We start from the raw sequence: 24,614 nt of genomic DNA on the forward strand, positions 1-24,614 counted from the left end.
GAGCCTTTTACCTTGAGGTCAGGGCTCCAGTCTGGCCTGGCTCAGTAATGCCAGAGGTGATACCATCCAGCAGCCCCATGTGAAATGAATGGAGGGTCCAGCTACAGTGGGCAGTAATTGGCTCTTTGTTGGCCAATGAGCGAGTGGAGATGGCTCTCCCCTTGGGAGTGCAGGGGGCAGCGTGAGGCAGTGCCCTGGCAGGACCTGTTCTGTGGCTACGTGCTGCCCTGCTCTCCTGGGCTGTCGCTCTGGCTCTTTACATCACTGCTAGATGCCCTTGAAAATTGTAAATAAACCAGCATGAAATGGAACCCAACTCTTGGTGGCTGTGGTGGGAGACATGCTGGTTTGGGGGGTGCATGTCCCCATGCTACCATGTGCTCAGGTGCATGGGGGCTCAGTGCTGGGACCCTGCTGTATGCGGGGGCCTGGCCCTTACCTGAATGGGGGTGCTTGTGGGAGAACGGACTCCATCAGCAGGGGTAGAGGGGCTTCCATTGCTTTATTATGAGGAGGGGAGGGGTACAGACCTGCTAGGGAAATGGGGGGGCCCATCTCTCTAGCAAATCTGCGTGACTCCAACTGGGGTTAGTGCCACCCATCTCCCTTAGGGAGCAGCTTCCCCTTGTGGGGGATAGGAATTGCCCTGTCACTCTGAGATTCAGCCCTGCCTGTGTCACTCCCCTAACACTAGTTAGATGGAGTGAATATAGGAAGCCGAGGGGCTGATGGTGCCCCATACTGGGGCGGGGTTAGGGTTGGTTGAATGACCTCACTTGTACAGTTGCGGTCTTCTTTCTTTCCATGTAACCTAATTTCCAGCCTGTTCAAGATTGGTGTTTTTGGAGACCGTTCACAAAAGTCACTGCTGGATTTTTCCAGTCTTAACTCCAGTTTAACAAAGTCCTCCTGCCCCAGCCCGACTCCCCGGGAATTTCCTTACGTTTTTTACAATGTAAGAAGTGTTCAGTGTCAGGATCTCCCAAGGACCTCGCATGCTGCACTCCCCAGACTCCGCCCCACCGCCAGTCTGTGTGGTCCCACTCCCCACAGAATCCACCCCTCCCCTTGGATCCTACCTTGCCTGGGGCTTATCCCCATCTCCCCTGGGACCGTGCAGAGTTAAGAACGGAGCCCAGGGTGAAAGTGGTAACTGCTTTTAATCGTTAAATAAATCCATCAAGAACCACCCCAAGCTAGTCCAAGGCACCAGTCCCCACTGTAACCAACCAATTCAAGCAAAAGGAGTTTCTATGCCAAGCTGGTTTTGGATTACAATGAGCCTAAGAAGGTTAAGAAAATGCCCCAGAAGCAAGAGCAGCTCACGGTCTGAAGCTCCCAGCATTGTCTGATCCCACTCAAACGATCCAGAAAAAGCCTGCCCTGGCACACAGCTGGGTTAGTGGGAGGGAAGCTGGCAGGGGATCGAAGTTTTAGAACAGGCGCTTGTTTCAGGACTAATCCTGGGGAAGATCCCATAGTCAGAAGGGACCCTCACGGGGTTAACTGCTGCTGTTCCATTGGGTTTAAAAAGATTAAAAAATTCTCCCCCTGCCAGCCTGGCGCTAGAGGGTGCTGGGCTGCTACCCTTCAAACCCAAATTATGCCTCATCTCCCTGTGCCAGAGCGGCAGTAGGGGAGCTGCAGTACTGCCCTTTGTGTCCTGGAGGGGTCCCGTCTCCCTGCATCCCAGCCTGGCAACGGTGGCACTGTGCTGCGGTGGGTGCTGTCCTTCCTACCCTGGCCATGCCCATCCCTGGGATGACACCAGACCCTGGAGGATCTCTGCCCCATCCCACCCAGTGTTCCCAGAACTGGTCTCGTCTACTCTAGCCTTTTTCTTCAGCGCCCACCCTCTTCCTTGCTGCAGTGCCACTGCTGCCCCCTGGTGGGGTCACTGCCGGCGCCATTGGGCATCTCAACCTGCTCTTGCAGAGTTAGATCACATGGCGGCTGTGTCGCCCAGGCCCTGCCGACGCCAGCACTCCCAGCATTGCTCTCGTTGGAGGGGCTGTACCCAGACTAGACCCATAGGCTGGGGTTGTAAGGAAAAGGCTCGTGTTGCCCAAAGTGAGCCACTGAAGGCTCTCACCCCGTGCCCTGCTTGGGTGGGCAGGTCCTCATGACCCTCTGCTGGGGAAGGCGGAGCTGATTGATTGGCTGGAGTGGGGCTCAGGCAGGAGACCCTGGGCTGACATGCCTTGCAGTGTGCAGTGGTGGCAGGTGCTGATAGTGGGGATGAGGTCAATGGTACGAGGCTGGAGCATGACCAAGGCAGGTGGGCTGGGTTCCAGGCTCCACCTAGCAGGTGGTGCAGGAAAACTTGGCTCCTGCACTCCCTCGTGGAGCTCTGTCTGAGATGGGAGGAGCCTGCACAGGACAAGCCGAGCAGAGAAGCTCAGGCCACTGGCTATTCTCAGAGATGCTCCCCACGTGTCCCCATCCGAGAGGCTGGGAGGGAGGGGGCATGGCTTTGGGACTCTACGTGGCTGCTCCTGCCTGCCTATGTTCTGGGGAAGTTGCTTGGTTGTGTATGTACAGATTCTCTCTCCCTCTCCCTGGCTGCGTGCCTCCTTGCCCTGCGGCCCCTATCTACCACACCTCACAGTGCTTGCCGGGGTTCATGGGCGAGCCCACCGGGCACTTAAAGTGCTCGACAAAATCCCTGGAGTTGCTGAGGGTGCCGATGACCCGGAACTTGTCTGGACTGTGTGGATCGGTGACCAGCCCCTCGTGCGAGCTTTCCGGTGTGCGCACAGAGCACCACACCTGTGCGAGGGACACAACAAGGACCAGGATTAGCGAGGCACAGCCCAACACCCAGCCTCGCTCCTGCACCCTCTCCTCAACTAGTTTCCTGCCTTGGGCCCCATGGGCCAAGGCTGCCCTGCACTGAGACAGGGAGTGTACCTCCTAGTGCAGCAGTCACCCCAAGGATGCCCCGTTGGGGAGGTGGTGAATGGCGCTCGGGGAAGATGGAGTGGGCCTGACCCTTGGTATGGCTCTGCTGGGCCAGGATGTTCCCATTTGACCTCACTGAGGAGATCAATTGGTTCTCTTCTCTTGGATCTCAATACTGCAGGCTCGGGTCTTTAAAAACCATGGCCCGTTGTTCCCAAAATGGAATAGTATGGAGCTGTAGATTAGCACTGAGGGGCACTGACAGAGTTGTTGGGGAAGTGTGTGGGGGTGTGTGTGTGTGAGTCCACAGCTGGAATAGCAGGGGATTGCCGGTCAACAGCAGAGAGGGACATCAGCAGAGCTGTGTGTGGGGAAGCCTAGGACTGGAGTAGCAGGGGGGCTGCAGGTTGAGATTGAGGGGCATCAGCAGAGAAGCTCTTTTCCCATTCTAGATCTGTACCTGTGCAAATCCTACAAAGAAGAGCTGGTTGTTGGTGAGCCCCACGGCAGGCAGGTGCTTCTCCTCTCCATTCTTCTGCAGCCAGGCTTTGTAGGCCTGCAGGGAACCAAGACGGCATGCCGTGAAACAGCAGCAAACAGAGAGTGATGCTCCCCTCAGAATCAGGGGGGGCAATGGGAATTGAACCCTGGCCTTAGGGGCAGGCTCGCTGGGTTACTCACGTTGTATGCTGTCTTCAGGCCCCCGTTGTCTGCAATGTTCTCGCCCAGGGTCTGCTTGCCGTTGACGTGCTCTCCGTTCACCATGTACTTGCTATACTGTTCCATCATGCACTCAGTCCGGTTCTTAAAGGCCTCCAGGGAGGAGTTCTGCCACCAGGGACGCAAGTTCCCCTCCTTGTCGTATTCTCGACCTGGAAGACAGCCCGGTGCATGATGAATGGCCGGAGGAGGAGCTACCAGCAGCAACAGTTCTGTCTCCTGCACCTGTCTCTGGTGCCTTCTCAAGCGGCTCGCTAGGGAACTGAGCTACGATCCCCAGCACAGTCTCAGTTCCATCCCAAGTGGCTCCCAGTAAGAAAGATGTTGCAAGCAGCCCAAAGGCTAAGGTAAGTTACAAGGGTCCATGTGATGGCTTGACAGGGGATCTTAAGCCTGCTGCCTCCATGAGTGGGGGTGTCTGGCAGGGGAGGGGCTGCTGAAATGAAGAGGGACATGAAAAGGTTAAAAATCAGAGGCACAGACTAGTCAAGCTCAGGGTGGGGATGGAGCACCTGCTCTATGGGCTTCAGGATTCCTCCCTACTCATGGTGCCTTTGCGAGTGAGCAACAGGGAAAGGACAGGATCATCTTCCAGGATCTTCCGCGGCCAGGATGGTGGCTGTGCAGTCTTGGAGACTGACAGCCTCATCTCTCCAGCAGGAGCTGCCTGGGCAGCAGCCGTATGAGCTTTCCTTGACCTGCTGGGACCCCTTTAGAAGAGATCACACTTCGTGGCCTGCTTGGTCCTCGGCTTCTTCACTTGTGGGGTCAGTTGGTGCTGGTGGCTTCTCTGTCTGGCAGGAACTGGCCAGGATCTCAGCTTGCTTCACTTCAGCCACCAAAGAGTCCTGGATGACTTGCTCTTTCCCTGCCACCCAGGGCTGGCTATGACCCAGCAGCCTTGAGGTGAAAGTCTCCATGCCTGTTCTCAATGCTCTGAGCCCGCAGGCCTCCTACCCTGATGGTGGTGCTCTCTGTACCCCTGTAAGTATGGGAACTCCACCTGCTTCTCAACCAGACCACCAGGGAGTGAGTCTTGGCATGGAGGCTCCAATCACCCCAAAGCTGCCTTTTGGGTTCCACCATTGGCTGTGGCCTAGCAACACTGCACAGCATGCAGAGAGAGGATGCAAACAAAACAAACACGAGTCCAGCTGGAGAAGGGGGAAGATCCCCAATAGCCACAAGGAGGGGGGGGACTGGGAATCGCCAGCCACTAGCCATGGCTCGAGATGCAGAGACATGGATCCTCACCAAGCAGATGGAGCAGAAGCGAAAGCTGCACAGAGAAGCCTGGGGAGATGCCTGCAGGTGTCACCTGGGGAGACAGGAGGACAAACAAAATGGGGAGGAGAGCCAGCCAAAGGGAAAGGACATCTTGAGAGCTGTGAAGAAGCTAACGTGGGCAAGAGGTGTTGGCCGTGCTGCAAGAAGATGATGTGGGGAAGCACAGGATGGAATGGATGGCACGGCCACTAGTGGCCCAGAGGAGAGCGATGTCAGGAGTCTTTGCGGGATATGTACAGAGGTGCTGGGCAGCTCCATGGTGCAGAGGACTGGATGAGGCTGCGATGAAGAGGACCTGGGAGCACTGTGCCGAGGGGAATGGGGGGGATAGTGTCACCTCTCTATCCAGTATAAGGACTGTTTGGTTATGGTGTCCCTGAACCAAGCATCCTTTCCAATAGTGGCCCTGGTGCATTCTTGGAATGGCAGGGTGTGCACGTGAGACCAGGGAGCCAAGAGGGGAGCCTGACAGGCCAGCTGGGTCCTACCTTGGTCATCGAATGCATGCGTGAGCTCATGCCCCATCACTACTCCGATGCCGCCAAAGTTGAGGGCCCTAGGTGAAGCCAAGAAGAAACCCTAGTTTATTGTCTAAGCTCTTACCATGGTCCGTATCTCGGTGGTATTGGAGCCTCCCTGATCGCTACTCATGCAGCACTGTGAGTCAGCCCCATGCTGCGTTCCAGTGCTCCCTAGTGCCCTTTCGATGAGCAATCAGTGCAGAGTGCCAGTGGCCTGGATGCCCAGTCAGTGGAGTCTCACCTCCATTGAAGTACGTGTCTAGCTAGGAAACCTGCTCAGGATGACTGCCCGTAACAATGCATTGCACTAGCAGGTCAGGCTTGGAGTAGATCCTTACCTAGAGTCTGTTAGCGTCACTACTGGACAAAGCATAAACTCTGCCAAGCCAAGGACGGCAGTGCCAGCTTGCTGGGAGCCCAAGGTTGGCACCCAATGCATATAAAATTGATCTGCCTTTAGCTGCCCTCGTTAACACCAAAGACTGGCCTGTGGGGAAGGCTGCCAGTCCTAGCAATGGGCCTGGCCCTGGGGCTAGAACAGTGCAGCCTGTGGAACACCATGGGTCAACCATTGGCCACCCTGCTGGGATGGTGCCGCTTGCTGGGCCTCTTCCACAGCACTAGTGCTAAGGCTGCCCCCTTCTCTGACTCCCTGGAGGAAGGGCTGATGCAGGGCCTGCCCTCTCTTGAGGGTGAGAAGGGCAGTGAGCAGGCAGAGATGCTCATTACGCTGGGCCAAGTGTCTTCCTGTGACCCCTCACCCCATCCTGAGCCCACAGCCGCTGTGGGCAAGGCTGCTTCCTAAGAGCCTGAGGAAATAGCAGAGGGCAGTAGTGAGTGCCAACCCCACTGGGATCCTCTCTGATCGGGGGTGGGTTTGGGACGGCAGGGATTGGGGAATCCTCCGTTAGTGCTTAGATGGCAGCAGCTCAGACCCAGAGCGTCTCTGCCCTGGAAGCTCCACTCCTTGCTCCTGGGACCAGGTGCTGCCCCCGGATGAGAGCGGGGGTTGCCCAGATCTGAGTATGCCCAGGGATCTACAGCTGCCAGTGGGTCTCATGCCCTCTCCTTACTCAGCCGCTTCCTGCTACGCACACAGGCATGACCCAGCGAGAGCCCAGAGCACCAGACGCACTTGGGGTGGTTGCGGGCGTAGAAAGGAGCCTGCAGGATCCCAGCTGGAAAGACGATCCCGTTCTTGGTGGGCAAGTAATAGGCGTTGACGGTCTGCGGAGTCATGCTCCACCTAGGGAGGGTCAAACGTGTTAGGCAGCATCTGCCCCTCCACCTGGCATCCTGCTAGCAAAGGACCAGGGCAGGCCCCAGCAGGAGGAGCAGCCAGCCATACACGGGGAAGCTTCTCTCCAAACTCAGTGTTAAGAGCCCCAGAAACAGCCTTATGGCGCGTTTGGTCTGGCCAGAAACGCTCGGCTGAAGTGCTGGGAGCTGGTTGAGCCTTGCACCTTTGTAGCAGTCAATCATCTGTCTGAGAGGTGAGGTCTGTCCCAGGGACTGGGGCTGGGGTGAATGAGCCAGAGGCTGGCTAGGATCACAGCAGGACATCGGCCCCCTTCTCTGGGGTCTTGGCTGGTCTTTTTCTATTACAGAGGGGGCAGGTGGCTGCCAGTGTGTGTCTGATACAGTCAGAGCCAGGCAGGCCCTGGCATGTGCCCACATTGTGGGGCGTGAACAAGTGCATGGGTGTTTGTGAAAGGATGCACGGCTGTGTTGGTGCCAAGAGTGGGGTTGCCTGGGGGAGAGTCTTCCAGTGGGACTGTTCAGGCCAAATGCTTCTCAAGTGAGCTGGGAGTCCCCACCTTGGATGGAAGGAGCAAACTGCAGCTGCTGCCTTCGCTTTCCTAAAGGTGCAGTCTGTGGAGACTACATCTCCCAGCATGCAGTGTAGCCAGCCAGTAGGTTCCCGGTAAAGCTCTGCATGCTGGGATCGGTAGTGTCCACAGGCTCCAGCTCCACCCTGGAAGTGAGGGAGGCAGCAGAATGGGGCAGGATCTGCCTTTATCCTCCCTAGCAGCAGACTGACAGCACCAGCCATGCCCCAAAAGTAGCCCCCAGGCCTCCTGGTCATGCACTCTTCATATGGGGCCCTGCCTTGCCCCTCCACCCAGCTCCCTGCTGCTGTGGGTGGGAAGGTGCCCATGCTGCAGCAGCTCCTTACTGGTCCCGGTTCGGGGGTTTCCGCAGCTGGTCGGCCATGACCTTGGCAGAGAAATTGTAGAAGTTGAGCATGTTCTGGAAAAAGGAGTCTTCAGAGACTTCATACTGAGAAAGAAACACAAGAGGCTGAGATGGGCTAGGACTGCACCCTACCACCCTGCAGGCTGGGTATGGGGTGGAGGGTCTGAGATGAGCTAGGGTGTGCTCCCCCCAACCTCACAGGCAGTGAAAGGGTGACATGGGGGTAGATAGATCACTGTAGGCACTCGGTTACTATAGCAATGAAGGCCTGGATCCCATCCCTACTGAACAGCCCCACCAGTGGGCCCACATACCCTGGGTGGGACATGCAGGATGGGTACTGGGCAAAATCTCACCCACCCCAATCAGACCCTTGGTTCACTGGATCCCTGCCCTGTGCCTGGCACAAGCAGCTGAGAGCCCCTTGCAATCCCAGGGCCACTCTTGGCCCAGGTCCCTATGCTCAAGGGCCACCTACCCCATCGTAGACGTCGTCCAGCTCCTTATTATCGAGGATGAAGTCCGGGAAGCCGATCATGTCGTAAATGGCATCTGCCTGTGGAGAGAGGGGCGAGGCCAGCAGCTGAGATCATAACGGGGTGAGCAGAGGGATAGACCTGGGAGCTCCCTGTGTACAGCCCCAGCCCCAGGGGAAGCGTGCGTGGGTTACAGAGGAGCAAGCATCGCTACTCCGGGGTGCATGGGGCTGGGGTTCTCTGCCAGGGAGCCAGTGGGACTACGTGCCTGGGATTTCCCCCACCACCAGGACACTCATGTCCCAGAGACCAGGGATGCCCCTGCCTCATGTATCATGTGAGGGGAGTTGCGCAACAGTTGCATGGGGCATTGCCTGGAGAGGGATTATTTGGAGTCAGCTCTGACATTGTCTCCCCTCTAACTCAGGGCAGGAGTTGGGCTGGGCCCCCTCCTGCTGGGGTATCGGAGGCCAGTGGAGCGGCTCTCACCTTCTCCTTAGCGGCCTGTCTTGTCGTCCTGTCCATCCAGTCAAGCTGGTCCAGGGATTCTTCAAAGGCCGTCCGGATCTCGCTGATCATCTCTTCTGCCTATGGGGGAGCGGGAGAGTCAGTTCCTCCCACATGGCCAGCCTGCACCCCCCACCCTCGTCCCCTGGAGACTGTCAGGCAGCACTAGCCCTGCCTCCCAGTCCTAACCCCTCTGTGGGGACTGCCCTGCTCCTCCCATGATCCCGGAGCGGAGTGCTTGGAACAGGAGAGCATATGCTGCCAGGCTGAACTCCCCTCGCCTGGGAAACTGGTGGGGCAGGGAATTCCCTTCTCTCTGGTCTGCGTACCCCTGCCCTTTGGTGCACAGAGGCACCTCGAGCTGGGGTGTGCTCACCGCTGGTGAATTGAAGGGCTGCAAAGGAATTGGGGAGGGGTAAGAAATAGGGGAAGATAAGAGAAATTGGGATCTGCAGAGGAATCGGAGGGTGGGCTGCAAGAGAACTGGTGTATGGAAGTTTGAGGGGCAGTGTAGGGATAAGAGGGGTTGCAGGAGTGCTGGCATGAGGGAGGCCAGAGGGCTTGGGGCAGGGCAGGGAAACTCACAATCTCCTTGCTGTCTCTGTCGAAAGTGGCTTTCACGAACAAGGAGCCCAGGGCGAAGCCCAGCGTGTCGTCGGTGTTGGAGATGCAGGTTTGCCAGCGAGGGGTGCAGGACTCCAGAGAGAGAGCGAGACAGACAGGGTGAGACCTGAAGAGGGTTGGTGAGGTGTCCTTGCTGGCCATGCTGTAGGGCAGGGGCCTGGGCTGAGCTCACACCCTGACACAGGAGGACACAATTTCTGGCCGCCCAAGTGTTGCTGCAGAGGGAGAGGGCTCCCTCCTCTCTGCTCTGTATGGCCTGCCCATCATTTCATCAAAGGGCCCTGGGGCTCGTACCTAAACCCAGGTACGTCCCTTCACCTTGTCTCCTTCCAAGGCAGACGGGCCTTCATCTGGATAGGGAACCCCTCCCGATCTCTGCCTGCCTCCTCTCAGGCTCTGCCAGGCCATCCTGGGGTGTTGGGGGGACACACACATTCAGGGGCTCGGTCCTGGTCCTTTCCCTGCCTACAGCCTCCTGTTCATTGGTCCCCGCGCAGGTGGCTGGGCCAAAGGGCTGAGCTGCTCCCGCCTGCAAGGATCCCCTAAACTGAGGCCTGTCGGCATCTCTACAGGATGCCGGTTGTGCTGCCTTACGCTGCCCTGAGTTCCACCCTCCTGCTGTGCTGCACCTCGCTTCCCCGCCCTAGAGCCCCCATGCATTTCACTAACCCCACCATCACCACCCAGCTGTCCCAGCTCTTCCCCATTACCCAGCCTCCCCTGCTCGCAGCCAGCAGGGCGCGCTCTGACTCTGACCCAGGGATGGAGGCTGTGTGATGCACAGGCATCTTCCCCTTAGTAGCCTCTCCACTCACATCAGTGCCTCCTTTTCCCATGCCCCGGGACAGGCCAGGCCATGGCTGCCTGGCTGAGGATCCTCTGGGATTTCCCTGGGGCATATAAGGTGGTAACACCCACAGGGCACAGGATTCCCCCATGTGCATAGAGAGAGTGGCCTCAGGGCTGATGCCAGTGGCTCGGTCTGGTGTGCCCTGTGCAGCAGCTCCTCACCTTCTTGGTGCCATAGAGGGTCTCCAGTAGCTTCTCCTGGGCTGTCTCAAATCGCTGGTCGAGGCTTGAGGCAGTTTTCTGAACCAGGTTCCAGATCATGTAATTGTTCAAAATACTGCAAATGACAGAGCCACACTGACTCCCTGAGACCCCAGCCCTGATGGGAACCACCCTGAGATTTGCCCCCCATTCCCCACCCCCGATTGGCATGACCCTGAGACACACCCCCATGTCCCAACAGGCACTGCCCTTGACAAATACTCCCTCAGCCCCAATGGACATGACCTCTGCTTCCCAATGGGTGTGGCGAGGTGACCCCTGATGTCATTTCGCTGGTGCCCACCAGCCCCTCAGACACAGAGGGCCCCGAAGCCCCTCCCTCCAGCTGAGGCTCTTACCTTCTGTCTGTGCTGTTGATGAGCTCAGAGACCTGCTGCAGATACTCGCGGCCAAATACCACCACGGGCTCCGCCTCGCTCAGCTCCAGCGGGGCCAGGGCATAGGCCATGTAATCCAGCCAGTCGATGGCGGGGGCCAGAGCCTGCCAACACATGGAGCTGTGAGGGGGGGGGGGATGTGTGGCTCCTCCCCAACTCCGAGGGTGGGTTCCCCAGCTCTGGGTAACTGGGGCTCCCTCCCTGCGAGGGAACCCCATCCCACAAGGCAGCCAGGGCAGATGGCTGGGTTTCACTGAGGTGGGGGGAGGATGCATGTCCCTGGAGAAACACTTCAGGTTCACTCCAGCCCCCCATCACTTCTCTGCCTCACTCCCAGCCCCCTGATCCTCTCCCATCCCTGCCCTGCCCCTGCATCTCACTCCAATCTCCCATCCCTGGCCCCTGCCTCAGCCTCCTAAGAGATCTCCCTTCCCACTGGCCAGGATTGCATCTCTCCCTGTTGCCATGGTGACTGGTTGCTTGGTGACCATCGCACCATGACTAAGGCTGGCTTTTCTATAGTGCCAGAAACTTCAGAACTGGGGGGAGGGTCCTGGCATCCCCTTCCCCAGCACAACAGAATTCAGGGCTGAGATAGCAGGGGACTGTGGGTTGGGACTGAGGGGCACTCGTGGAGCTGTGTGTGTGGAGCCCAGAGGTGGGACAGCAGCAGGCTGCGGATCGGGGCTGGGTGTGTGGGGACCCCAGAGCTGGGATAGCAGAGTGCCATCGATACTGAGGGACAGGAGCAGAGCTGGGGGGACCCCAGTGGGGTAACAGGGCACGGTGCAGCAGGACTAGGGGGCAAGGGCAGAGCTGGGGGGGGACCCCAGTGGGGTAACAGGGCACGGTGCAGCGGGACTAGGGGGCAAGGGCAGAGCTGGGGGGGACCCCAGTGGGGTAACGGCACGGTGCAGTGGGACTAGGGGGCAAAGGCAGAGCTGGGGGGGACCCCAGTGAGGTAACAGGGCACGGTGCAGCGGGACTGAGGGGCAGTGGTGGGGTGGGACCCCAGTGAGGTAACAGGGCACGGTGCAGCGGGACTGAGGGGCAGTGGTGGGGCGGGACCCCAGTGAGGTAACAGGGCATGGTGCAGCGGGACTGAGGGGCAGTGGTGGGGCGGGACCCCAGTGAGGTAACAGGGCACGGTGCAGCGGGACTGAGGGGCAGTGGTGGGGCGGGACCCCAGTGAGGTAACAGGGCACGGTGCAGCGGGACTGAGGGGCAGTGGTGGGGCGGGACCCCAGTGAGGTAGCAGGGCACGGTGCAGCGGGACTGAGGGGCAGTGGTGGGGCGGGACCCCAATGAGGTAGCAGGGCATGGTGCAGCGGGACTGAGGGGCAGTGGTGGGGCGGGACCCCAATGAGGTAGCAGGGCACGGTGCAGCGGGACTGAGGGGCATCAGCGACTGAGCTGGAGGGAGACTCTCCCCCAGAAGCTGCTCGTTCTGTCTGCCTTTGGGGATGCTGACACTCCCTTGCGCCGCTGGCCCCAGGGAGTGAGCGTTTTGCGCCTGGGGGATGGTGGAGGCAGCCTAGCATTGGCTCCTGGCTGCTTAGGATGCTGCTCAGCCAGGCCTCCGGCATTAATGACACTCAGGCAGCTGAGCAGCAACCCTGCTGGAATCCTAATGAAACCCGGGTGGGGGGGATGGACAACAAAGAGCCAAGCAAAACAGAGGCCTGGAGTGTGTGGGGAAAGCAGCCAGGGGCTCCCAGGGGAAGCAGAAGGGGCACAGAAAGGGACTACTGACTTCCCATGTGGCCTGGGCTGGGCCCTCGCACTCTGCCCAGGCAGCTTGGAAATGTAACAAAACTCAGATCAATTGAATTCCTCTCTCTGTTTTCATTCTGAATTTTTCTCACAGCTGCTCCAGGCCACGGTGGGACCCGCCCAGCAAATGGGAGCCTCCCGCTACTGATCCCCGGTTACCTGCCAGAGGATAGAGCCCAGCCCCTGCACATAGCAGCACCATTCTGGTTCCTTCGCCCACCTGGCCCGGCCCTTCACCCACCTCCAGCAGCACCATGCTTGTCCTTTCCCTGAGCAGCACCGGGCTGGCCCCTTCCCTAGGACCCACCTGCAGCTCTGCGATGCTCATCTTGTGATAGATCTTCTCGTCATCCCGCCTCTCGTCCTGGGGGACGGTGATATTGGCCAGCAGGGTCTCAAACTCCAGCACCTGCTCCATTTGCTCCTGGGTGGAGACCTTCTCCCCACCCAGCAGCATCCCCAGCTCCAACATATAGTCCAGGTAAGCAGCCAGCACCTGTCACTCAAGTGAGAGGCAGTGGGGTTAGTCACCTAGGTAGGGACAACCCCACACAATCAGTCATGGGCCATGGGGGAGTTCAGCTCCCTCAGATCCCATGCTCTTAAATCCCCAAACCTCCCCCCACCAGGATGTCCTGCCAATTGGGTCCCAGCACAGGCTCCAATCCAGGGTCCCAACACTTGGGGGTCCCTTTCCTTCAGCCCCTTGTGATTTGGGGTCAGGCACATTCCACCCGCTGGACTGGATCTGCGTCAGGAGCACAGGAAGGTGTGGGACCTACCCAGGGTGTTGGGGTGGGAATGTGCATTTCAAAGCATAAAGGCCTCTTAGGTTATCTCCGAGATGGGGCACACAGTGGGGAGGGTTCTGAGAAGAGCCAGGAGACTGATTAGAAGATGAGAAAACCTGCCTGATTGTGAGAGACTCCAGGAGCTCCACCCTATTTAGCTTAACAAAGAGGTACTTTCAGCCTGATCATAGCCCTCTATGTGAGGACCAAATATTTGATGAGAGGCTCGTAGGGCTGGCAGAGAAAGGGCAGTGGCTGGGAGCTGAAGCTAGACCCATGCAGACCAGAAGTCAGGCGTGAATTCGGGCCTTCTCATGAGGCCGGCTCTGTGGAAGAGATGGGTGCATGGTCTGCCCCCACCCAGCCCCCTACCTTCTCATTGGCTGTCTTGTTCAGGTAGTAATCCCGGGAGGGGAGGAAAAGGCCTGACTGATCCACCTGGAGACAGAGAACAAATGAACCTGGATGGCACAACCGCAACCACTGCTCCGTAGCACAAAGCCTGCCGCCCTGCCTCCACACCCAGTCACCGCTATTCCCAGGAACCAGTGGGGGTGGAGGAACTGGGACAACCCTAAACCTCAGCAGTAGACCAGGGCCATCAAATCTGACCTGTGGGGAATCCCCAAGCGGCATTCATATCCCCAGAAGCAAGAGGCTGAGGTGCCTTCCTGGGGTCTGTATGTGATATGGCCCCAAAACAGTTACTATCCCCACTGAACCCCTCTCAGTGTGTCCCTAGGTGGGAGGGGGCAGGCAGCCAGAGGGCTGGGCATCTGAAGTGGGCCACTTAAGCCCAGAGTCAGTAATGCCCAGCCATGACAGTCCTGTGCCCCCTCTGGCCTCCTGTGCTCCCTCTGTCCTTGACTAGGTTTCTTTATGGGCCCTTCTCCCCCATGGCTGGCTGGCTCCTCCACTCCCATTTTGTGGTGATGGTGTTTCCAAGCGAGGGGCAAGGGGAGAGGTTTGCTTTTGGCCCATTGCATGCTGGGAGCTCGTTGTGAGGTTCTGGCACAGCGCCCCCTCCCAAGTCCTCACAGGGGCAGGGTCACCGGGCTACCTGAATGACGTTGCTGTTGGAACTCTTGGAGTCGGCGCCCACATAGACCGTGAAAAAGGGGGCAGCCCTGTAGGTCCCTGACACCATCTTCAGAACCTCCATGAAGTTGCTCTGGTTCCAGGGCCCAGTAATATTCCACCCGCCAATCTGCAGGAAACAGGAACGCAGGGATTTGGGCTTGTGCTTTTCTGGGTCACCAAATTCCACTGGCTTTAATCTTCCACCTTCACCCCAGCACAGGAGAGACCCTCTACACCCTGCCTGTGATCCATGCACTATACCCCAGCACTAGGGGGCTGTGCTGCTGTGGGGTGCTGCTGGTGTGCTCCCATATGTCCCCAGCCTGGCACTAGGGGGTGCTGCTGGAGGTGTGTCCCTCCAAGCTCTGCCTGTGCCCCACCCCCATGCACACCAGCCCTTACTGTTCCTGGGGAAGCTGCCCTATACACCCTGCCTGTGTGCCCAGCCAAGCACTAGGGGGCACCGTGCTTCCCACGAGGCCTGGTCTGTGCTCCGTGCACACCACCCCTGTCTATCAGAAGGGGGCGCTGTGCTTTGAATGTGAACCTGCTGTGTTACCCCAGTCACAGAAATGCCCTGGTGACCTGTCCCCTTCAGAGGGGGGTGATTCTCACATCACTTACACTATGGGAAATATAACAAATGGGGTGTAGGGGAGACAGGAATCACAGCCCTGGAAATAGGGCTCAGGCTGGCCAGTGCAAACTCCCACCCCTACGAGTGAGACTCACCCCGGCCTGGAGGGACCCCTGCCAGGGAAGAGAGCAGCTCGGCACATGGCTCCTCCGCTGGCACTGTTCGGTTGTAAGGGATGTGAACGCTCTGTGTCTGGCAGCCTGGGCTGAGTCCTGGCAATTCGTCTCACCTGGACCCCAGAGCCATGCCCACGTGGGAATGACATTCAGTCAGGCAAAGGCTCTCAGGGCTCGGCCCCTCTCCAGGATGGTCTCCCAATGGAGAGACTTTTCCCCTGCAGAGAGGCGAGTGTGCTGAGCAGCCTCCCTCCCCGAGCTGGGCTCCTGCCCAGACCTCACCTTGGTCTGGTTCCCCTCCCACCCAGCACCCACCTTCTCAATCAGGTCCATCAGTGGCTGGGAGCCCAGCTCCCCGATTTTCTGCTCCTTCAGACAGGACAGGTAGTAGCGCTGGGTCTTCCTCTCCGCCTCGCTGCTGGAGTTGAAGGTGGCGTTCTCTGTGGAGTGGATAACGAGATGGGTTCAGTCATTTCCTCCCTTACAGGAGGGCTTTGATACAGGGAGGGACCTTGGAGACAGGCCCTGGTCTCCTAGAACTTCGTGCCTGTGACTACGTCCTGTGCCTTATGCCTGGGTCCCGTCCCACCCTCCTGCTGGAGCCTCCTGTATCGCCATGTAGTCTCATGCGGGTTAGGTTCGCCCATGTTATATGGCATGATCCTTACCGGTGATGGGACCAGGGAACTGTCTGCTGCAGCTGCCCAAGGGTCTGCTCAGGTGCACCTGGTTTGTCACCGTGTACCCCTGGCTAGTGCCGGCACGGGACAGACTGCCGGCTGGCTTGCCACCCTGTGCCCCTGGCTAGTGCCAGCGTGGGACAGACTGCCGGCTGGCTTGCCACCCTGTGCCCCTGGCTAGTGCCAGCGTGGGACAGACTGCCGGCTGGCTTGCCACCCTGTGCCCCGGCCAGTGCCGGCATGGGGCAGGCTGCCGGCCGGCAGGCCACCATGTGCCCCAGCCAGTGCTGGCATGGGACAGACTGCTAAATGGTGTACCACTGGGTGCCCCGGCCAGTTCCGATGTGGGACACTGCTGGCCAGTGTACCCTCTCTGAGGCAGAGAGACCATGGAAGCTGATGCAGTATACAGACCTCAGTCTATCCTGTGCTATTTCCAAGAAGCTGTAACCTAGCAATATATGCCAGCAGCCAAATGCCCACATAGGTTATCGCCCCACCCCTGTCACCAGCACCAGCCAGGCTGGGCCCACTGGCCAAATGGAGCCAATGCAGGAGACTCACCAGCCTCTGTGCTGAGGGGCCTGTCCGGCCGTGTCTGGAATGTCTCCTAACCCCACCCAGTGTGTGTGTGTGAGGGGAGCCCCTGCATCCCTGACCATATGGGCATTCTCCCCTTCCAGGGCAGGCTCTGGGAAGCTGATCCCTGACGACCCAGGTCTCTCCCTGGCCCAGCCTGGGCTACATTTTGTCCATACAACCCACCAGGCGCCCTCCTCCAGTGCCGCCCTCCCCGATTCTCTGTGCCTGTGCGCAAGGGGGCACCCCAGCACAGAGCTACACCCACCTAAGAGATGTTTCATGATGGCCTGGTTCTGGTCCCAGATGCTGTTGAAGGTGCTCCACTTGGAGCGCCCATCGGGCAGCGGGTTCCGCTTTATCCAACCCCCGCAGGAGTACTGGTAGAAGTCCTCGCAGGGATTAGTCTCCCGGTCCAGGGCCTCCAAGATCTTACTGGCCACGGTGATGCAGGCTTCCGTTAGGCACGTGGTGTGGGAAGGGTCTGTGTGGGAGAGATGTAGCCATTAGGGCCCAGAGCCAAGAAGCAGGGAAACCGAGGCACAGAGTGGCAGGGCCTTGCAGCACGTTGGTGGTAGAGCTTGGAACAGAGCCCAGGAGCCCTGCTTCCCAACTCTGCAGTTGACCACTCTTGCACTGGTGCCTGGATGCCCGTGAGAGGGGGCACTGGGAATGTGATTGCTGGTGCAGGAGGTGGCCCCCACGGTCCTCAGGAGATGGGTGACTGAGTCCTGCAGCAGCACCCTTCTTCAGCTGCATGGTGAGGCCTTGGGCTGGGGCTACGTGGTCCCTTAGAATATTTAGTATTTATTTCCTGCTGGACAGTCCCAGGAGAATCTCTTCCCTGTATTTCCCCTGCTCTCTGGCAGTGAATCCTGTTCCCCAGGATAATTCCAGCCCAGGGGAGCCTCCCTGTACACCACAGAGGCTTTTGTAACTCCCTGGGGCAGGCCCAGGATCTTTCCGCTAGTGAGTAGCCCCAGCTGTTTCAGCCTGTTCCTGATGAGAAGCTGGATCTGCAGGGAGGGAGATGAGCTGGGGGGGGGGGGTGCAGCGAAGGTGTGTGAGCCCCACCCCCTTCCTACCTTTGCTGTATTGGATGCCCAGAGCAATCATAGAGCCCAGCAACAGCAGAGCCATGACGAGGCAGATGGCACAGAGAGCCAGCTCCAGCTGGGTCCGTGAACCCAGGCGGCTCAGCAAGGGAGGGGGTCCTTTCCTGAACCCCACCTGGAAGGGAAAGAGAAAGGGAGTGTGTGGGGGGGGGAGAGAGGAAACAGAAGGGACAAGCATATTAAGGGGCACCTGGTGGATTAAACCCAAACACACAATCAGAAATAGCCACAAATCAGCTTTGCAGGGGGACCTTGAGGCCTTCCCCCTTGACAGTACCACTCTACCCTTCCCTCATGTAGCCCTGCCTGAGACCCTCCCCTGGGCTGCCCCATTGCCGTGGGAGTGAAGAGATGCCATGACCCCTCTCCAGCCCTGAGCGCCAGTGTACCGTAATTCTGTTGGGAGCAGATCCCATCCAGCACTGCAAACGGCTCCTGCCCGTGGCTGGACTTGGATGGCACCTGCTGGAGGGTGGGAGGGAAGAGCAGGGGGCAAGCATTGTCAGAGTTCCCCCCTTCTGGCCACAATCTGTATGAGCTGGCTGGGATAGGAAGAACCAGTGGGAAAAGCTGGATCTGGCCCCCTGGAGATCCCACAAGGCCTGCCCTCCCTTGCAGCTACATTCCTGGGAGCCAGGCTGGCACTGGGGCCCATCCAGGTGGAAAGAGAAGCTGTGGCTCCCAAAGGGCTTGCGGGGAGGTTAATCGCCTCTAAAAACTGCCACCCAGGTCCATGCAAGTTGATGTGATAGGCAGTCCCGGGCCAGGAGAGACAAGGGGGGTTGTGGGGCAGGACTAAGGGGCAGCGGCAGAGCTGTGTGTGGGGAGCCCAGGACTGGAACAGTGGATGAAGAGAGGATGCAGAGCAGGACAGAGGCATTGGTAGAGCCATGGGTGTGTGGCTTTTGGGAAAAGGTGGCAAAATCAGCTTTAGTTCCCATTGGAGACAGCCCCTTTTCCTCCTCCTTCCCTCTCCAGTCCAGTGCTCGGTAACCAGCTCGTTATCTTGCCCCAGAGATTCTAGAGACAGCTTTTATTAATAGCTCTGCTGCTGAACACGCGCTGGCGGGGCTCCCATGGGAACCCAGAACAGCCCAGAAGCCGGGCCGTGTCCTCCCTCACAGCGCATTGGCCCTGGCCACTAAGAAGCCGCGCCCTGTCCTGGTCTGAAAGAGGCTCCACATCAGGGCCCCTTCCAGGAGCATGAGCCTACCTCCACACTATCAGGAGAGGCGCTTCCATCCCCAGCCGCATCTGCCCCCTCCTCATCCTGGAAAGTAGCTCGTTTGTAATCAGACATCTGCACACAGAGAGAAAGCAGGCTAGGAATGACATCGCAGAGGGCTGTGCCAGGATCCGCAAGGGGTGCTGGTCCCAGCTGACCCAGAGCCAGGGTCCTGCAGGGGGCGCTGGGCCCAGAGACACGAGGCACAGCTGAGGGGCCATGGAGCTGTCAACGGCAGGACAATTTCATCTCGCTCAGGTTGAAGCACTCCATTTCTATGGCGTCTCCTGGCTGGTGTACCACAGTGGGACTTGCCTGCCTTCCCTTTACGTAAAACCCTGATCCTGTGCTCTGAGAATCAGGGAGCCTGCATCATCTCCAGGGGAACCCGGGGGCTCCGTGCACGCAGGGTGCAGGTCCTGGTGATGCCAACCAAGAGTGGGCAAATGCATTTCCCTCTGCCTGCAACTTTACAGGGTCATGTTCCTTCCCTGCTGGGCCCCCGAACGACTCAAGTGCAGGACCAGGCAGTGCTTCCAGGCTTGTACTGTGGATAAGGGGAAGCTCTTGCCCCCTCCTGCACCAGCAGTTGCCCCCGAGCAACATATACATCCCTTCGCCCTCTGTGGGTTGCCATGGCTGCCTCTGCAGAAGCCGCTCTGACATCAGCATTCCTGACAGGTGTCAGATTGCCTCATGGAGACAGTCCTTGGTTCCCAGGCAACCTGCAGCTTCATTTCCTAGCAATGCCACCGCCTCCTCTCTGCATGGCGCTGGGACTTCCCACGTAGATGTGGTCAGTCCATGCAACATCTGGAACGGGCTGCCTTGGCAGGCTGGCACCAGCAGCCTGGATGGAGCTCAGGAGGGGAACTCACCTCAGTGTAGCAGCCATATCTGCCCAGCCCAATGGGCTTCCACTGACCTTGGAGAGACATTCTCTTGGGTGAGAGAAGACTCCCCCAGTCCAGCTCCTTCCCCCTTCCCATCCAGCCCAGCTCCTTCACATCCAGCTCCCTCCACCTGCCCTGCTCCCTCCCCCTCCTCAGCGCAGCTCTCCCATTTATCTTGGTGCCCCATAACTCAGGCATCATCCTTGATCCTGAGCTTTCCTTTCTGATGGGGCAGGGAGTATACCCAGTGCAGCTCTCCCTACCGCCAGGCTGAGGTGGGAGATGAGGGATAGCCAAGGAAGGCAGCACCGTGCCCCCTAAAGCCAAGCGAGGGTAGTGAGAGATGGGCCACAGCCAAATCGTGGAGGGCAGTAGCCCTGCAGCCCCTAACACTGGGGGTTTCAAACTTTGTGTATGGGTGACCCCCTTTCATGCCGCAAGCCTCTGAGCATGACCCTCCCTTAGAAATTTAAAATGGGGGAGGGTAATTTAATTTAATCGGGGCTCAGGGCTGCCAGCCCCACAAAGTTGACAGCTTGTGACCCCCATGTAACCAGCTTGTGATCCCCTGCAGGGTCACAACCCCCAGTTTGAGAACCCCTGCCCTAATGCTACCCCGTGCTGCAGAGAGATGGGGGCCAGGCTACTAAAGACAGTGCAATATGCTAGTAGGAAGCAAGGCTTGTGTCTGGACTGGGTTGCAAAGCTGCGATGACAGCAGTGTTAGCTAACCCGCTCTAGTGTAGACAGGACGCCTTGCCTTCCAGGTGTCCCTGCCCCTCGCTTCCAGAGGCTGGTGTGGGCCCTTGCCACACGTTTGTTCCAGGCTACAAACATTCAGTCTTTCCACCAGGTTGATCCCTCAAGTGACTGGCAAACAAAGTTTAAAAAAAGGCTAGACTAGGGAGTCGGCCCTTTCAATCACCTCTGCCTTGTCTACAGTAGATTTTCAATGGGGTTAGGGTTTGTCTACACTGCGGGGAGCTATAGGGGCAGGAGCGCTGGCAGCCTTTTTCGCGCCCTAGGCGGCGGAAGGTCCCACCCCCAAAATGCCACCCCCAACAGAGGCAGCGGAAGGTCCCACCCCTGAAATACTGCCGACGACCGTGGCAGCCGAACATCCGGCCGCTGCGGTCGCCGCCCCCCAAATGTTAGTGCCCTAGGTGACCGCCTAGGTCGCCTAATGGGTTGCGCCAGCCCTGTATAGCTATGGTGTATCCTACAGCAGCAGAAGGGGTGTTCCATCACAGTCCGAACACCACTTCCCCAAGCAATGGTAGCTAGGTCGTGCTAGCACGTCTACACTGGGGCAGAGGGCGGCAAGTCAAATCCCAAGTGTAGATCAGGCCTTACTAATGCAGCTTTGAGCCTGGTCCAGACAAGGCCTCAAGTGTGAAGCTTCATTTCCATTAGAAATGAAGACTGTGAGCGAGATGACTTCGCTGGGCAGGGGCATGGGCCCCTCGGCTGGTTAGCTGGACATTTCTTTGGGACGTCTTTGGCATTGCCCATGCTAGATGGCCTCGTAGGTGAGGGGAAAATTTGCGGGTTTGAGCAGCTGGGCATCTGGCCCTTGGGGAGGGGGTTTGGGATTATGTGCTAAGCACATAAGCCGGCTGATTTTGCTCATTGACCAATGGTTAAATAGTTAATGACAGTTCCATTGAGATTGTCATTAGGTTTCAGGGTTAACGCCGTGAGCTGAATGGGGACAGTTCACCCGTCTCCGCTCCTGTTTGAGGCTGTCTCCAGACTTGGGCCAACACTGCTGTGTTGCTTATACTTGGCTACCGTTTTCAAGGTTTCCTTCACAGCCAAGAGGGCTAGAAAGGGAGTTTTGGGGAAATCAGAGTTAAGACTGGGGAGCCCAGTTTCACAGTGAGGGGTGGCTCGGGCTGCGCCCGGAGTGTGAGCACCAGGGCCCGAGTCACAAAGGGTCAAGAGGCAGCGCTCTCCGCTAGCCACTGAGTGCTAGGATTTGCACAAAAGCTGCCAGCTCAGGAAACAGGCACGAGCCTCTTCAGAAAAAAAACATTTGGCAGAAATTCCCCAGTTGGGGAAGGATTCCTGGGAGCTGCTGGCATCTGTGAAAATGTCTCAGCATCCTGCTGGCAACCTCGTCTGAGCCAGGGATTCCCCCCACCCACCCCTCCAGCTCAGGGAGACCCTGCGCCTGGGAAAACACAGCTCCCTACAACGGAGACCTGCTCCTTTCTGCCAAACAATGCCCCAACAACCTGCCTAGCAGGAAGACGGGCAGCTCCCACTGGCTCCTCCAGCCTCCTGCCCACAACTCTGGTAACCACCTGGCCACGCAGGCCTGTGGGGGAAGCCCAGGCCCCACACACCCCATCACAGGCATTCTCCTTTCCAAGGCCCTCTCCTGACACAGTGAGACCCTCCAGGTGTATGTTGTCATGGCAATACAGACCCCAGCCTCCAGTTGCATTGCTCTTGGCCTTGGCATTCCCTGCACTGCCCCCCAGGGACATCTCCCCATGCCTCTGGAGATGCAAGCGATGTAAGAGGAGAGGAGGGAGGTCATCCGAGAGTAGAGGTGCTCTTTCTGGGCTACAGGTGACCATGCTGCAGCTGGGTCTCTGGTGCTCAGAGTCCAAGAGAGGTTCCCTGGGAAGTGGCCTTTGGAGCAAGAAACACCAACCAGCTCCCTGCAGCTGGATTGTATCCATCCAGGTCACTGGGCCTGACTGTGAACTGCTCCCCATGGGACTGGGTGCTAGGATGTGCCAAATCCCAGCTGTGCTGCCCAGAGACCCTGGGGCTTCTGACATCTCCGAGTATCACCATGGAGAAGCTTGAGCCCTCAGCAGTGACGAGCAAGTGATGGTTCCAAAGTCCAGAGCACAGCAGGATGAGGCCAGGACAGCAGGCAAGGCAGAGCCCCAGGGTACTCAGGGAGTGGGGTTGGGCTGGGTCACCAGATCAGGGTGAGTGGGGTGGGGCCAAGCTGCAGGATCCAGGCGTTTGGAGAGGGGGCAGCACAGCCATGCTGCAGGACCCCAGCTCCTCTGGGTGGGGCCCAGCCTCAGGTCTGGGCACTCAGAAGTGGGGTGGCTGAGCTGCACGCTCAGGGCTCTCGAGGTGTCGGGCGGGGTGAGCCACAGGATCTAGGCACCCAGGCAGGAAGGCAGGGCCAAGCAGCGCTGCAGGCCCTAGGTTCAGCCCTGACTTCTCTGCCAACCCTGCGGCACCCTGCGAAGGGGTTGGCCAGCCCCGGACCTAATGTCCTGCTAGGGGATGGGGGCAGCCCTGACCTCTGTGGTCACAAGGTGCCCTTCCCCTCCACTACCCCCAGCCACTGGAGGGCACCTCCAGGGCTTTACTCTAACCCCTCATTGAACAGGAAAAATGAACTCCCAGCCTCCTCCCTAGAGCCCTGGGAGGGCTGAGTTCCTTCTCTAGGGAGCCCACAGTGTGCTGGGACTCTGGGGAAGGCTGCAGAGGGGGCCGAGACCACGTGGCTGGCTCCCATTCATCCCCTCCCGCCCCGTGGGCTCAGTCTGGGGAAGGGTTATACCCCTCAATGGACTACCCCTCCCCCAGCATGGTATCAAGGTCAGCCCAGCAGCAGCCTCCCTCTCAGAGCTTCAGGGACACCTGGCACCCCTGCACAGGGCACCTAGCGCTCCCCAGGGCTCCGGCACCCCCCTCTCCCGTGCTCTGCGCGGGGGAGCAGGAGACAGTGAGTTTTAAGGGTCCCTCTGGAGACCCTCAGCTGCCATAGTCTTGCCTGGCGTGGGGGTCGTCGCCAGGGTGTGGAGGGAGCCAGGACCCGGGAGCCAGGGGCTTGGCCTGAGTATGGCTCCGGGATTGCCAGGTGCTGGCTGCCCAGCCCCGCCCTGTTCCAGCCCCAGGCGCCCCGGGTTGCAGCCCCCGGCCGAGCCCCCAGCCCGGCTACTCACGTTGTTGCTGAGATCCTGGAGAGCTACGTTCATCCTGGACATCATGGGGCTCCCGGCACGGCCCCCGCCGCCTAGCTCCGCTCCCAGCCTGGGGCGAGCGGGGCTGCAGCCGCCGCGCCGGCCCCGGGGCTGGCCATGGTGCTCGGGGGCTCGGACCCGGCGGCCCCCTCCCTTGCAGGAGCCGCGCAGCTCAGGGCAGCTCCCGGAGCCGCAAGGGCGCAGCGGAGGCCCCGGCTGCGGGGGCCGGCGGGGCGAGGGGCAGGCGGCTCCCCGCGCTCCGAGCTGGGACCGTCACTGGGGCGAACCGGCGGGTGTGTCCATCAGGGCGGGCGGGCGGCATCGGCTGCTGCCCGGGGGCTGCGGCGGCGGGACGCCCAGGAGCCCCGGAGCCCGATGGCGAAGGTCAGCGGGGATGGAGGCGCCTCCGGCTCCGCGGGACTCACCAACAGCCTGGCCACGGGCGCAGGGACGCGGCCGCGCTGCGCGACACTGGCACACGCGCGGCCACCGTGACTCAGGAGCGCACAGACACAAGGCGCACCCCCGCAGTCTGTCACACACACACACACACACACATCGCAATCTGTCACACACATCCCGCAGTCTGTCACACACACACACACACACACACACACCGCAATCTGTCACACACATCCCGCAATCTGTCACACACACTGATATCTGCACACACACATACACCACAGTCTGTCTCTCTCTCACACACACACTGCAATCTCACACACACTGCTATGATCTCCATCACACACACAGTCACACACACACTGCAATCTGTCACACACACACATACACCGCAATCTGTCACACACATCCCGCAATCTGTCACACACACACACTGATATCTGCACACACACACACACACACCACAATCTGTCTCTCACACACACACTGCAATCTCACACACACTGCTATGATCTCCGTCACACACACAGTCACACACACACCGCAATCTGTCACACACACACATACACCGCAATCTGTCACACACATCCCGCAATCTGTCACACACACACTGATATCTGCACACACACACACACCACAATCTGTCTCTCTCTCACACACACACTGCAATCTCACACACACCGCTATGATCTCCGTCACACA

At 59.0% G+C, this 24,614-nt stretch overlaps 1 protein-coding gene across 2 annotated transcripts; it reads right to left on the reverse strand.

Moving 5' to 3' along the window:
- Positions 1-1,141: 1,141 nt before the first annotated feature.
- ECE2 (endothelin converting enzyme 2) lies at positions 1,142-23,597 on the reverse strand. Of its 2 annotated transcripts, XM_030576024.1 has the most exons (19): positions 23,493-23,596; positions 18,665-18,751; positions 17,422-17,566; positions 16,605-16,820; positions 15,393-15,517; positions 14,305-14,451; positions 13,617-13,682; positions 12,761-12,949; positions 10,642-10,784; positions 10,244-10,358; positions 9,194-9,304; positions 8,591-8,689; positions 8,104-8,181; positions 7,606-7,709; positions 6,565-6,675; positions 5,397-5,464; positions 3,583-3,773; positions 3,362-3,457; positions 1,142-2,769 (listed from the first exon to the last, which is right to left on the reverse strand). In XM_030576024.1, exons 1-19 carry the CDS (start codon positions 23,535-23,537, stop codon positions 2,593-2,595), a joined length of 2,313 nt encoding a protein of 770 aa, XP_030431884.1. In that variant the 5' UTR covers positions 23,538-23,596; the 3' UTR covers positions 1,142-2,592. The 2 variants fall into 2 exon arrangements, with proteins under 2 accessions (XP_030431884.1, XP_030431885.1); XM_030576025.1 differs by lacking the exons at positions 1,142-2,769; positions 3,362-3,457; positions 3,583-3,773 and adding an exon at positions 3,780-4,939 and having other exon boundaries at positions 23,493-23,597.
- Between the last annotated feature and the right edge of the window lie 1,017 nt (positions 23,598-24,614).

Source organism: Gopherus evgoodei, chromosome 9 (genome assembly GCF_007399415.2).
Source record: "Gopherus evgoodei ecotype Sinaloan lineage chromosome 9, rGopEvg1_v1.p, whole genome shotgun sequence".
In the NCBI taxonomy this organism is placed as follows: domain Eukaryota; kingdom Metazoa; phylum Chordata; order Testudines; family Testudinidae; genus Gopherus; species Gopherus evgoodei.